This window comes from Podarcis filfolensis, assembly GCF_964270895.1.
Source record: "Podarcis filfolensis genome assembly, chromosome: 17".
Lineage (NCBI taxonomy): Eukaryota > Metazoa > Chordata > Lepidosauria > Squamata > Lacertidae > Podarcis > Podarcis filfolensis.
In genome coordinates, this window is record NC_139621.1 from 32,558,677 (window position 1) to 32,570,825 (window position 12,149).

At 44.2% G+C, this 12,149-nt stretch overlaps 1 protein-coding gene across 2 annotated transcripts; it reads right to left on the bottom strand.

The window, feature by feature from the left end:
- Window positions 1–10,456, bottom strand: LOC310752869 (C-type lectin domain family 5 member A-like). Of its 2 annotated transcripts, none has more exons than XM_083593994.1 (7): window positions 10,080–10,456; window positions 8,561–8,649; window positions 7,293–7,349; window positions 5,071–5,124; window positions 3,194–3,342; window positions 2,618–2,727; window positions 1–488 (listed from the first exon to the last, which is right to left on the bottom strand). In XM_083593994.1, the coding sequence occupies exons 1-7, from the start codon at window positions 10,325–10,327 to the stop codon at window positions 371–373; spliced, it is 825 nt and encodes a 274-aa protein (XP_083450120.1). In that variant the 5' UTR covers window positions 10,328–10,456; the 3' UTR covers window positions 1–370. The 2 variants fall into 2 exon arrangements, with proteins under 2 accessions (XP_083450120.1, XP_083450121.1); XM_083593995.1 differs by having other exon boundaries at window positions 10,038–10,149.
- Window positions 10,457–12,149: the final 1,693 nt, after the last annotated feature.

Below are 12,149 nucleotides of genomic sequence, written 5' to 3' on the forward strand. Positions count from 1 at the left end.
TTCTTCAAACAGCTCTTGTTTATTTACAGGCCAGAACAGAACTGAACTGAAGGGTTCAGTCAGCCTGCTTATATAGAGCTCCAGTACAATGTAACTGTTACAATTTTCTAAAACTATCCAATCACTGAACGTCACTTTCGATCCCTTATTTGCATAACTATCTACAGTATCCCCCTGCTGGCCCAGGGTGAGAACTTCAGTACATAACATTTCCATTCATTGCTTTGAAGTCCAACCTGAGGGAAGGGTTAGAGCATCTTCTCTGCATGGAGAAGGCTCCACCAGATAGAGCTGAGAATGTTCCAGAATAAAAGTCCATGGTTCTGTCTTGTTCCTTGTTACGTCACTGCATGGTGCTGTTTCAGATGAACTACACAGGATTCTTCTCACAGATACAGTGGTGTTCTTGGTGGCATGACACTGGTTTCAGTTCTCCTGCTGCAAGAGTTGCACATTCATCATCCGCCGCTTTTGGTGTCATTGCAAAGCTGTAAAAACAGAGTGCAGCAGAACTGTGAAGCTGACCATGTTTGCTACAACTAAGTATAATGGCTGATCATTGGCTAAGGCCCTGATCAGCAGCTCCTTTCCTGAGAAGCCTAACTTTGATGGAGAAGCAGAGGAAGGGGGTTGTGTAGATCAAAGCCCCAGACATTGCCCACCCAAAATGGCCAATTCCCAGTGTTGCTCCTCCATGCTCATTTTGCTTCTCAGGCTAGTAGTTAGGGGAACCAGATGGCACTAGTAAATGGACAAGAGGTGCCTTGTTGGCCAACTTGTTAACTCCCTCAGCTTAAAAACTCCCTAGGAACATCTAAAAACTCCCTGGAGATGTTGTCCTCAGCTTTTTCAGACTCAGGTCCCACCTTCACCCCCAACCTGCAACATGATGTGAGGTTGTAAGTTGCTTTCTGTTTCACTTTTCTGAGAAAACTGACTAATCAATAGCTTCCTCATAGTTAAACCAATTTAAATAAGCCACCACCATGGCTTCAGATGATGATTTGATGGCAGCAAATTAGTGAAGCCACCAGACAAGGTTCAGATAATCAAACAAACAAACCATAATTTAATAAACTGTGCAGACAAGGCCAACATAGTAGAAAACACTTGTGTTCTGATCACTAAGCAAAGGAAGAAACACAAGGTTTTTAAATCTGTGCAGTACAGGGTGTGTCATAGGGAACGGCAGGTATAATAGGTAAATGACCCCTGGGTGGTTAAGTCCAGTCAAAGGCGACTATGGGGTGCGGCGCTCATCTTGCTTTCAGGCCGAGGGAGTCAGCGTTTGTCCACAGACAGCTTTCTGGGTCATGTGGGTCACAACTAAACTGCTTCTGGCGCAACAGGACACCATGATGGAAGCCAGAGTACACTGAAACGCCGTTTACCTTCCTGCTGCAGTGGTACCTATTTATCTACTTGCACTGGCGTGCTTTTGAACTGCTAGGTTGGCAAAAGCTGGAATAGAGCAACAGGAGCTCACCCCATAGCACGGATTTGAACTGCTGATTGGAAGAAGGAATGAATGTAGCGTATGGCGAGCGGAATTTAGCCATGATTAATAACAGGGGAGGGATTCTGGCAGAGATTCTTGGTGTGACACTAGGACCCGATTTACCGTATATGTAAAGGTAAACCAAAGTATGACTTAGCACAATTTCACAAGCATGTGGGCACTGCTGTGGGCTAACACATCATTTGGATTAGTATATGATCCAGACTCTGTCACATGGTTTGTCTTTTTCAAAGCAGGACTATGTAGGATAACCAGCTTCATATAACCTACATGCTTAAGTCTAAATGCATGAAGGGGTTAATTCCAAAGAGTAAGCTGTCCTGCCAGACTTCACCTAGGTCACTTCCCCTCACCTTGGGAGAAAGCCCTGTTGGGACTTAGCATTACATGTGAACTGAGCCTAGAGATGTTATGGTAGTGTCCTTGTTTTCATCTGTGAGATGTTGAAGAATATATCTTCGAGAGTAATGCAGAAGAGGGCATTCTGGCAGGTGCAGCTTGCCATGAAGACATGAGAAAAGTTGCATTTGCTGAAATTACCACTTCTTGACAGCAACTCAATATGCAGGATACCCTTTTTCGCATCAAGTCATCCTGAGCATCATCTTATCTGAAGGTATTCCAGTACTATATACAACAAAGAGGGACGCGGGTGGCGCTGTGGGTTAAACCACCGAGCCTAGGACTTGCCAATCAGAAGGTCAGCGGTTCGAATCCCCGTGACGGGGTGAGCTCCCGTTGCTCGGTCCCTGCTCCTGCCAACCTAGCAGTTCAAAAGCACCTCAAAGTACAAGTAGATAAATAGGTACCGCTCCGGCGGGAAGGTAAACGGCATTTCCGTGTGCTGCTCTGGTTCGCCAGAAGCGGCTTAGTCATGCTGGCCACATGACCCGGAAGCTGTACGCCGGCTCCCTCGGCCAGTAAAGCGAGATGAGCGCTGCAACCCCAGAGTCAGTCATGACTGGACCTAATGGTCAGGGTCCCTTTCCCTTTATACAACAGAGAGCTTTCCAGAAACGGCCAGTGAGTGAAGATGATGCCCCATGGAGAATGTAACCCACCCACCATAAGAAGGGTGAAAGAGAATATCACACATACAGTTTATTCCTGAGTTCTGTGCCGTCGATCCATAGCCATTTGTTCTGAGCCACTGTATACGTCAGTCCAATGAAATAAGAACCCACTGCAGTTTTATTCTGAATAAACTCCTGGCAAGAGAAGAATGAATGAATGAGGAAAATCAGGGCAGAGGAAATCACAACTGGCAAGGACGGTCAGATGAAAAGGATGCTATTTACCAGCTCCCACTAAGGCAGAAGAATCTATTTGTGCCTTCAAGGACAATGAAGCATTCAGACCACATGAAAACAATACCACACTTTTCTTCAATCTAGTAGATTCCAGATGCTTTTGGCTACAACTCCAGCCAGCAGAAAACATCTGGAGGCCACCATGCTGCTGAAGATTGTCTTAAAGGTTGTTCCCAGGACACTTAACAAACTACAATTCCCATGATTCTTCGGGGAAATTCATGTACTTTAAATGTGACTTGGATGTGCTTTACAGGTATGGTGTGAATTCTGTGCAAGATGTTCTCAACTCTCCTTATCCCTGGTTAAAGAAATTTAACTCCAGTGGCACATTTTTTTCTCATCAAAGTGGGCCCAATCTTACCAGTTCATTTCTATCACTGATGATCGCTAGGTCGGAGCTCCATTGCATGCAATCAACTCGGCAGTGCAACCAAACCTCCTTGGTTTCAGTAAACCAAAATTCACTCCCTCTGTGTCTTTCCCATGTAGGAGGCTTCTGAGGAATCTGGACTGCAGCATGATAAAAGAAGATGAACACATAAAGAACTCAATATTAATACAGTGGTACCTCAGGTTACATATGCATCAGGTTACAGACTCCGCTAACCCAGAAATAGTGCTTCAGGTTAAGAACTTTACTTCAGGATGAGAACTGAAATTGTGCTCCGGCGGCGCGGCGGCAGCGGGAGGCCCCATTAGCTAAAGTGGTGCTTCAGGTTAAGAACAGTTTCAGGTTAAGAACGGACCTGCGGAACAAATTAAGTACTTAACCTGAGGTACCACTGTAATGAAAATTCCAACTCTAGAAGGGAATGGTGACTCACAAACTGTCACCACCAGAGAGGACTTTGCCCCCATTCAAATGCCATCTTAGATGCCTGCTTGCTGCTTTCCTAGACCCCCAGCCTGGCATTCTTGATCTTGCTGAAACTGCATGCATGCCTCCACTGAGGGGCAGGAGGGGCAATTTTGTGTTGGTCTCTCTTCCTTCAATGAGTGGACAGAGACAAGATCTACAACAAGGTCCTTAGGCCTCCAGCTGGATATAAAAGGCAAAGGTAAAGGCAAAGGTAAAGGTACCCCTGCCCGTACGGGCCAGTCTTGCCAGACTCTAGGGTTGTGCGCTCATCTCACTCTAGAGGCCGGGAGCCAGCGCTGTCCGCAGACACTTCCGGGTCACGTGGCCAGCATGACAAGCTGCATCTGGCGAGCCAGCGCAGCACACAGAACGCCGTTTACCTTCCCGCTGGTAAGCGGTCCCTATTTATCTATTTGCACTTTGACGTGCTTTCGAACTGCTAGGTTGGCAGGCGCTGGGACCGAACGACGGGAGCGCACCCCACCGCAGGGATTTGAACTGCCGACCATGCAAGTCCTAGGCACTGAGGTTTTACCCACAGTGCCACCCGTGTCCTCTCCAGCTGGATATATGGTAGGTTAAATTGAAAAAAGGCAGTGTAGTTTAGGAGTATTTATCTAACTGCCAAAGAACTGTGTTCCTTTGCTTTCTGCCCCCCAGTATGTTCACTGAACATGTATTGGCAAGGAGTCCCATCTGAAGGCAGTCCTGTTTAGGGAAGTTTTTAATGACTGGTATTTTAATGTACTTTTAATCTTTCATTGGAAGCTGCCCAGAGTGGCTGGGGAAACCCAGCCAGATGGGCGGGGTATAAATAATAAAGTTGTTGTTGTTGTTGTTGTCGTCGTCCCTATTCCAACTGTGTCCCCTGGAACCACTCGCAACCTCTGCATGTTCACAATTAAACCACATCCACATCATACAATTAAAGCAATATCGTCCCACTTTAAACCATCGTAGCTTCCAGCATATAAAAAAACATAATAAAACATTTTTTAAAACTTCCCTATGCAGGGCTGCATTCAGATGTCTTCTGAAGGTTGTGTAGTTACTAATATTCCCAGAGATGTGGATTTTCATATGTTACTGGTGCCACAAAAGAACCACCTACAGGGACTTGCCAGAACATTCAGGGTGCCAGAATGATGCAGCTTCAAGATTATTATTGTGACTGTGTGTGCCTGCCTGCCTGTTTTCCATCTCCTCAATCTGTGCATTTAAAAATAAACAATTTATTATGAAAAGCATTAAAAGTCTCCGATGCTCTCTCCTCACTAGAAAACAGATCCATAACAGCTCTTTTTTTCCGTTTTTTTTTTACAGCACAATATAATTAATACTACTGGTTTCTGTTTCCAAATAATCAAATGACACGATACCTGTGGTTGCAATTGTAGCTCTTGCTTCAGGCAGGTTCGTAGAAGTCAGCAGTTCTGAAAACGAATACATTTTTGGCCTCTATTAATAAACTTTGAAAAGCTGTACAACTGTAGTATTCTTCTATTTAGATTTGGGGTAAATTTTGATAGGTATTTCCAAAAATACCGTACTTTGGATTCAATCTGGACTGAGTTAATTATTCACTTTTCATTTCATTTCTATACTGCTTTATACTGGGGGGGGGGTGTCTCAAAGCAGTTTACAGCCTACATTAAAACAGCAAATAAAAAAATTCCAAATAATATCTTACTGAAGAAAGTCAAATATAAAGTATACATTTAAATACAATTAACATTCATTCAAACATAAGTAACAGGAAACTAAAAAATTGTGCTGCTCTGGTTCGCCAGAAGCGGCTTAGTCATGCTGGCCACATGACCCGGCCAGTAAAGCAAGATGAGCGCCGCAACCCCAGAGTCGTCCGTGACTGGACCTAAGGGGCAGGGATCCCTTTACCTTTACCTAAAAAAATTATCCTAAACGATTTTTTAAAAAAAACTACAGAGGAGGTCAACTGCAGAATGCACGTTTAGCAGAGCAAAGTTAACAAAAAAATCTTAAACATTTCAAAAGAAAGCATTATTAAGTGAAGTCAAATATAAAAGGTACATAATTGTAATTAGTTCCCACTGAAATCAACCCAACTTATGTCATGATTAACTTTTCAAACTATTTTAAAAAAACTGATTTTAATACTGTAGAACCTAAATGAATCATGACTTCAAGCTATTGCTGCAAAAATCCCTGCAGAGAGAGAGAGAGAGAGAGAGAGAGAGAGAGAGCGCACTTTCAGTCAATACCTAATCTTTATACCCTGTGAAATATACTTGGAGTCAAGAGTGGATTTCATGCTCTTTATTCAGCTCATAGTGGTGAGGAGGAATGGAAGTTCCCCCACAATATCTGCTTTATATACATTATTTACACAATGGGCCCCCATGTGATTGGCTAATTCCAGGATTCTCCTGTAGGCCAATCAGGTTGTGGATTCACTTCCACCTGGAGCTGGATTGGTTGGCTCCTGTGGACCAATCAGGACCAATCAGGCTGCTGCATTCTGAATCCTATTGTTCTAGGACCAATCAGACTGCTGCATTCTGGATCCTATTGTTCTAGGACCAATCAGACTGCTGCATTCTGGATCCTATTGTTCTAGGACCAATCAGACTGCTGCATTCTGAATCCTATTGTTCTAGGACCAATCAGACTGCTGCATTCTGAATCCTATTGTTCTAGGACCAATCAGACTGCTGCATTCTGAATCCTATTGTTCTAGGACCAATCAGACTGCTGCATTCTGAATCCTATTGCTCTAGGACCAATCAGACTGCTGCATTTTGGATCCTAATCAACTCAGTACATAACACCCTGCTTGCATCAGGGATCAGCACTACTTTTAAGCCCCTGAGTGGAACCAATTCCAGAGCGACTTGCATTCGGTGCCAAATGTAAAAAGGTTCAAAATGCACACATCCATGGCTTTACCTGACCCACACTTGATGTCATAATATGAGACAGACGGGTATGGCTGGGGGGAAATTGTCTCATGGGCCAAATTAGAACTCCTGACAAACCTAGATTGGCCTGTGTAGTGGAGATTCTCCTTCCCTGTTGTATAAGTATTCTCCTGTTATTCTATCCTGTTTGGTGAGGAACTATTTTTTTCTATTGGCTGTAACTGTTTCAGCATCACTTCCCACCCACCCTTCTGCCACCGCCGCCAAACTGACTGGTGCTTCTCTCTACTTCCTGTCACATGGATGATTTCAGCCAATCAGGAACTGCATCATGAACAGACATCATGAACAGAATGATGTCTCAGATTTGGTAGCAAATCAAATTTGGCTACATTATGATGTCACCAAATTCAAAAGAGGACAAGGCTTCCTGATGTAGTACCGTGGCTGAGCCTTGCCAATTAGGGTGCGCATAGCCTGTGACTATGTAGTCAGTCAAGGTTGGATATGTGACCACGTTACTGATTCACTGCAAAATAAAGTCAAATAAGAGTGACAGCAAATCAGGACTATATCATCATTGATCGATGAGTGTTGCGGAAACGGTGAAGAAAAGAATTGCATTTTTCAGCAAGAAAATGTTTGCAAAACCCTTCATTATTTAACAAGCTCAGAGATTCCCCAGAGAACTGTTGTAGTGTTACCTGTATAATTCTCCTCAGGAATGAAGCTGAAGTTTCCCCTAGGGAAGATCTGTGGAACTGAAAACAAGAACATTTGGAATGGCGTCTGTCTGATAAGCACTCCTTAAAATGGCTGCTAAAATTCAGTATGCATGCAGTCATATTTCCTTGTCGGCTAGGAGAGCAAGTCCATCATAAGCACTAAGAGCAGATGATAAGTCCCCTAATGGCCTTATTAGGCAAGCCTCTGTTTCTGTCAGCCCCTTATCTGCACTATTGGGATAATAATGGTCACTTGATGGCTCTGAGGGATGTGTACAAAGGCACTTTGAAGCACTCAGCTTGCAGGATCAGGACAAAGGCCTATCTGGTCCAGCATCCTGTTCTCATACTGACCAGATGAGTTTTGGAGGCCCCAAGCATGATGTGAGTGCAATAGCACACTCCTCGCTTGTGTTCCCTAGCAACCGTCATATAGCTTTTAGTCATTGTTAGCCTTGCCTTACATGAAGCTGACTAAACCTCTTTTAAGGCCGTCCAGGTTTGTGGCCATAATAGCATCTTGCAAAAAATGATTTCCATGGTTTTATCTATGCACCACTTCCTTTTGCCTGTTCTGAATTTCCCGCCATTCAGCTCCCTTAGTGCTTCAATGTTATGAGAGAGGGAGGAATGACCGCTCCCCGCTTAAAACGGGGGGCGCCCTTTGCGTGGACGCGCGCAGCCCTAGATCTGGAGCGGCCCCATCAGCATAGGCTTGGCTTTGCCTTCCCTCAGGTGGGATACCTGGAGGTCTCCGCCTACCCCAGTCAGTTGTCCAATCCCACCTGGGGGAAGTGTTGCCAAGGAGACCAGGCCAGGTAGGGGAGGGATTACATGCCCACACAATAGAGGGAGGATCTTACCTGGGAATCCTCACTTGGCTCCAGAGAAAAACTCTCCCTGTCTACTTCCTTTGTGATGCCTCCCTCACCTTTACCTTTTCCCAAGGTAAAAAGTCCATCACGCTTTAATATTTCCTCATGGGGGGGCTTGTTGCAGCCTATTGATCGCGTTCCTTGACCCTTTCCATACCTTTTTGAGGTGTCGAGATCAGAACTGTACAGAATCAAATGGCAGCTTTCATTTTTATTCCTTTCCTAGTAACCTCCTATTCAACTTTTTCACAGCACTAAGGGGGCATTGTCACTGGCGCATACAGAATACAATAAAAATTATGGATATGACAAGTGAAAATAAATATGAAAGTAGAAAGGCAGCCTTGGAACTAAAGCCTGACCAATACTTACTGAAAACAAGGAACAGGGATGTCCCTGTAAGCTTGAGCAACAAGAGACTTATTCCAGGAACAATATGCTGCCAACCCATGTTGGCTAATCTGAAAGAGTTCAGTAGTGTTTCATTAGCACCCAAAGATCACGGTTTATGTCACATGTAATAGCAAGCTTATTGCATCCATGTTGCATCCAATCCAATGAAAAATAAGTTGTGCTTAAAACAAGCCCCATTGAAGCCAATGAGTTATTAGTCACACAATTAACTTAAGCATTAACAACTTTAGCTGGATAGGATCAAAGGATCCTCAACAGACCGGCTCTTTCAGATTTATTACAAAAGTAATATTGATTGAAGTGTAAATATAAATTAACCCCCTCTCCCGATGGACAGTATTTCAGGATTCAGATTACATTTCTTTAAAGCTCAATATATCCCACAAGTAGAATTAAGAACCCTCTGTTTAATATAATATTCAATCTACTACAATAGGTAAGGCTATTTTCCCCCTCTTACAATGCTCATTATTTTCTGTAACCTATAATCAAAACAAATGACTGTATTTGTTGGATAGTATACCCTCCAAGTGTCCTGATTTTCCTGGGACAGTCCCGGAATTACAGAAGCCGTCCCGATTCTGATTTGATCTCAGAATGTCCCGGAGTTCCATTTTTGTCCCCTCCATGTCTGAGAGAACAATTAAAAGTGGTGTGTGTGTAGGTGCAAAAACAGAGTCCTGTTTATACTGAAAGTAAAATACCTGCACCAAATGAAGGAAAATACCTGCACCAAATGAAGGAAATTGTTAAACTGGCATTCAAAGCCCTTCCTATAATTTTGAAGGAAAATGTCACAAATCCATTTTAACTTCTTTAATTGCAATGCACTAGAAGCCCGTCATTTCTTAGGAAACATGTAAAGTGTTTATTCCTTTATTGTAAATGGAGCCTTAAGACTGTCTACTCAGAAGTAAGTCCCACTGTATTCAATTGAGTTTATCCCAGGTAACTGGGTAAAGACTGTTCAACAAACCTAAGCATTTTTTACTCAGAAATAAGTCCCACTGAGTTCAATAGGATTTACTCTCTTGTATGTTCCTGATCATTCTCACAGTTTCTATTATTATTATTATTATTATTATTATTATTATTATTCCCCACCTTTTTTCCCTGACAGGGACTCAAGGCAGCTTGCAGATTTTATTTCATTCCATTCATCTGTGGGTGTTGTACATAATCCCCTCCCTCACACATTTTTTTCTTTACAACAATCCGATGAGGTAGGTTCAGCTGAGAGGCTGTAATCCCCTTATTTTCATCTGAGAAATGTTGGAAGGTATGAGATAGATCTCCTTTTCATTTTTTCTTAATTCGTCTAATCCTTCTTCAATTGATCCTATTTTCCCTTAAAATGACCAAACCATGTTGTGTGTGTGTGTGTGTGTGTGTGTGTGTGTGTGTGTGTGTTGTATTTGATAGAAAATATACTCACACTCTTCTTTAAAAAGAAAACCAGATGAGAAGCAAATGTTACCTATTAGAAGGACTCTGTAAAGATGAGAACGCTTTCCGCTTCAGTTCAGACCGTTTGATTTTCACTCGTTTTGTCGATATGCTGTGTGATCCTGCCTTTAGCTCTCCGCTATGAGAGAGGGGAAATATTTCTTCTCCTTCCCTCTCTTGGTAAGCCAAAGTCCTGGCTGACGGTTCTATCTCTTTTTCTTCCTCCTCTGTGTCAACATCCCAGTTATGACATACATCATTTTTTCCTCTCTCTCTCATGGCTTCCTGCTGACCGAGACCTTTGGAAATCAGACTAAAGTTTGGCTGGTTCACAAAATTGCGTAACGCTGCAGATCGGGTGTTTGGGGAACTAACACTTTTTGGTAGTTCTTCCCACCCTCCAGTGTATATTTCAGAAATATTTTGAATAAAGAAAAGCGAGTGTCTTATTTGATTGTACACTCTGAAACAGGCTCCCCCAATCCAGAGGTTGGGCGTTCACTGTGGCATAGCCTAATCCTGATTAAATTAAATCCTAATCCCAGTAGTGATGTATGGAAGTGAGAGCTCGACCATAAAGAAGGCTGATCACCGAAGAATTGATGCTTTTGAATTATTGTGCTGGAGGAGACCCTTGAGAGTCTCATGGCCTGCAAGAAGATCAAACCTCTCCATTCTGAAGGAAGTCAGCCCTGAGTGCTCACTGGAAGGACAGATCCTGAAGCTGAGACTCCAATACTTTGGCCACCTCATGAGAAGAGAAGACACCCTGGAAAAGACCCTGATGTTGGGAAAGATGGAGGGCACAAGGAGAAGGGGATGACAGAGGACGGGATGGCTGGACAGTGTTCTCGAAGCTACCAGCATGAGTTTGACCAAACTGCGGGAGGCAGTGGAAGACAGAAGTGCCTGGCGTGCTCTGGTCCATGGGGTCACGAAGAGTCGGACACGACTAAACGACTAAACAACAACAACAATCAAATCTAGCTGGATTTTTGGCTGCGTACATTTGGTCCCCCACCCTGCACTCAGTTCACCCTGCACACCCTGGGAACGGCTTTGACTGGCCGGCTAATCAGATGAGGGTAGCCGATGGGTCTCAAACCCTGAGTGAGTTAGGGATTTCCCCTGCAGGCTCCAGTGGATTCAGTGAACGAGACTGATAGTGGGTCCAGTGGTCAAGAAGGCAGTGCTTGCATGTGCTGTAAAGGGCAGATGGGGCTCGTCAGTTTGGAAAGGTAGCATATCTAGGAGAAATAAAACTACGAGGAGTAAACCTACACAAAGCCAGAGTCCCTAAGATGGTTGGACGGCGCTTTGTAAGCCATCTTCTGGCAATCCCTGCAGCCACGCAGATGTCAACCGTATTGCTCTGCTTTCCTTTGGACCACATCAGCAAGGCTGAGACAGGGGTCTTGTCATTTGGGTAGCCCAGGACTGCCATACACGCTGCCCAAATTTGCACCCCAGGGAGGTCACTTTGGCATAGCTGTCAACTTACAGATTTGAAAATAAGGGACCAGCAGCCTCGAAAATAAGGGATCAGCAACCAAAATAAGGGATTTTAGTCAACCAGCTGAAATACAAAGTTAAAAGGGACCAGATAATTTGGGAGATCAGCGCCGGTTTTTAGCCCTTCGTTTCCAGAGGTTGCTGCTCAAGACACCAGCTGATGAAACACTGCAATTAAATAACTACAAGCAGCAACCACTTTTTGCGCAAAACGAAGTCCAAGCTACAAAAATGCTGCTGCAGTTCTGTATCTTTTCTTTCGTGCTCCATCTGCAGCTTTCAGTTCCATCAGGCGGGGGGGGGGGGGGAATAGTGCCCGAAGTAAACCTGCAGATCAGACCATCTATGCTAGTCTACCACTACAAATCTATGGGAGAAGCGCTTGCAGTCCTTCCTCCGCTTTCCGCCTCCGGAGAGGGGCAGCCCGGGCAGCCAAGCAACACAGTTGGAGCCTCCCTCCTCCCTGGCTGGCAGGGAGGGAGGGAGAGGAGCTGCTTCCTTTGAAACCCAGGAAATTTAAGGGACATCATCAATAAGAGACAGCAGCGGGACACGGGATAAGGGAGTTTCCCGCCAAATAAGGGATGGT